This window comes from Aphelocoma coerulescens, chromosome 1 (assembly GCF_041296385.1).
Source record: "Aphelocoma coerulescens isolate FSJ_1873_10779 chromosome 1, UR_Acoe_1.0, whole genome shotgun sequence".
In the NCBI taxonomy this organism is placed as follows: domain Eukaryota; kingdom Metazoa; phylum Chordata; class Aves; order Passeriformes; family Corvidae; genus Aphelocoma; species Aphelocoma coerulescens.
The window spans coordinates 89,070,338-89,072,769 of NC_091013.1; the positions used below are offsets into that span (position 1 = coordinate 89,070,338).

General features: G+C 38.4%; 1 protein-coding gene across 1 annotated transcript; it reads left to right on the forward strand.

Moving 5' to 3' along the window:
- The first annotated feature begins 755 nt into the window (after positions 1-755).
- On the forward strand, positions 756-1,721 carry LOC138119292 (taste receptor type 2 member 40-like). Its single transcript, XM_069031010.1, has one exon. The coding sequence runs from the start codon at positions 756-758 to the stop codon at positions 1,719-1,721; it is 966 nt and encodes a 321-aa protein (XP_068887111.1).
- The last annotated feature ends 711 nt before the right edge of the window (positions 1,722-2,432 follow it).

Sequence of the window (2,432 nt, forward strand, 5' to 3'; positions counted from 1 at the left end):
CTGAGATAGTGAAACAGCTGCAGAAGGTGGGGTTTTTGTCAGTGTTCTTCTAGGTGGACTGCTCTACTTGACTAGCTTGTTGTTGTCAGTGCTTATAGGTTGCTGTCATCTTTTGATCCCAAATGTGTGCCCACATATAAAAAGTGGTCAGCTAAAGGTAGCAATAATCCTTGGATAAATACAGCTTTATTGTCTGGAGTGCTCCTCTAGGATAGGGCTGGAGGCTGTATAATTTTCTACATATTAAAGCAGTTGCACTTGATTGGTCTAGTTATAATTTATAGACCTTCAACACAGCCTGAAAGATACTAGTTACGATATAAGACCTCTTTGTCTCCTGACATATGCTGCTGCTTCTGTTGGGTTTCATGTTGCATCGCCTTCCACATTGTCAGGTACTGCTGTTACCAGAGACCCACAGAGCTTTCTGTCACTCGAGACAAAAATATAAACAATTGGACACAAGATGTGTAGATTAATACAGCTGGCTATCTCACATCCCTAAGGAAAAGCATAGGCAAATCTTATGCATGTTAAAGGTTAATCATTAAATCTTTCCCTGATTTGCACATTCAGGAAGAACATCAATAATTCCTCACTATCATTTCCAGATCCACTATCATTTGCAGATGTCTTTCTGTTCCTAAATATAAGGTGAACAGGCAGGAGCTGGAACTAGTCAGGTACCACCAGAACTGCTCAACTTCCTGCACAGCTACACAGGCTAATCAGGCAGAAGTGACCAAAGCAACAAGATGTTGCCACCAGTTCTCATCACTTCAATAAGCATTGTAGCTATTGAAGTTGTTGTTGGATTTATTGGAAATGGATTTATTACAACTGTTAATATCATTAAATGGATCAAAAGCAAAAAAATTTCCTCTGCTGACATGATCCTGATCTTTCTGAGCACATCAAGATTCATCTTGCAGGTGACGATCCTGATGCACATCCACAGTCTCTACTTTGCAGATGTGCTTAAGTTGGCGTCGGTGTACAAAGACTTTGGTGCTGTGTGGATGTTTGTGAACCATGCCAGCTTGTGGTTCAGTACCTGGCTCTATGTACTCTACTGTGTAAAAATAGTCAAAGTCACCCACTGGCTGCTGCTGAAAATCAAGTGCAGAATAGCTGGGATGATCCCATGGCTTCTTCTTGGATCGCTGGTGATCTCTTCTATGACTGCTCTTCCTTTGCTATGGATTACACCCAGCACTTACCTGTGCAGCTCAACAGGGAATTGCAGAGAAAATAGCACAGCTCATATCACGAACTGGGATAGTTCATATCTCTACTTGCTGGTTCTTTACTTTGTAGGTTGCTTTTTCCCTCTAGTACTCTCTGTGGTGACCTCAGCTCTGATAATTACTTCTCTGTGGAAACACAGAAAGACGATGCAATGTTACACAGATACTTTCAGGGATGCTATGATAGATGTTCACCTAACTGCTATTAAATCCATTATTTCTTTCTTAATCCTGTATATTTCCAGTTTTGTAGCTCAAATTCTGTTGATACTGTCGACATCTGAAAGTAAAGATGTTGTGAAAGTTGCAATATCCTTAGTTGTAGCTGGGGCATATCCTTCTATGCACTCAATTATCCTGATAATAGTCAATTCAAAACTGAAACTGGCATTTAGGAACTTTTTCCTGCATTTTAAGTGCCATTTTGAAGATAAGCCTCCAAGCCCCAGGCTTGAGAGAAATACTCTCCAGTAAGAGATCTGAAATCAAGACACTTATGCATTGTTTCACTGTCTTTTTTCTAAACTGGTAACTTTCATCTTCCAGAGACTTCTGTGACTAGTCCTCCTTAACATTTCAGAGCATCTGAAATAACATGCATTTTTGCCTTACTTGTGCACCAGTCCAGCTCCTTCCATGCTACTTTATATAGAGTGAGAATAAAAATGTACTGAATGAAAGCAATGTACTTAAAAATAAATCAGTTTCAGGTTGCTTTGTGATTTCAGATTATCAGTTTAAGGCTGAAATTTTTATGACCTGTTTGAATGGAAGAAAATGGGACTAAAACAGACAAGAATGTACAGAACTCACAAATACCAGCTCTCGGCTAAAGGATTTTTCACCTGAGAAGATTAAAATTTGACTAAAAACATGTGCAAGTCATAGCTAGTGTTGCATGGAAAAAGAAAATGCTTTGAAACTGGAAAACCTATATGAATTATAACCTGAGGGAACATTAAGATTTGGAAACATACAGCCAATTAATATAATCAAATTACATTCTGAATGAGGTTTATTTGTGTTAGGATTCCGGTATGTCTGTAACAATGTAGTGGTTAAATACCTATTTAAAAATAGATACTTCTGTTTGAAATATATGTTTTGCTTATTTGTTTGGTTTCCTTGAAAGTGCATTACCGAGGTGGTGATTACAATGTAAAGAGATGTAGGTACATAGAACTA

Bases quoted from the DNA above. Each gene is read 5' to 3' on its own strand.
- LOC138119292 (XM_069031010.1), top strand. From the start codon at position 756: ATGTTGCCACCAGTTCTCATCACTTCAATAAGCATTGTAGCTATTGAA.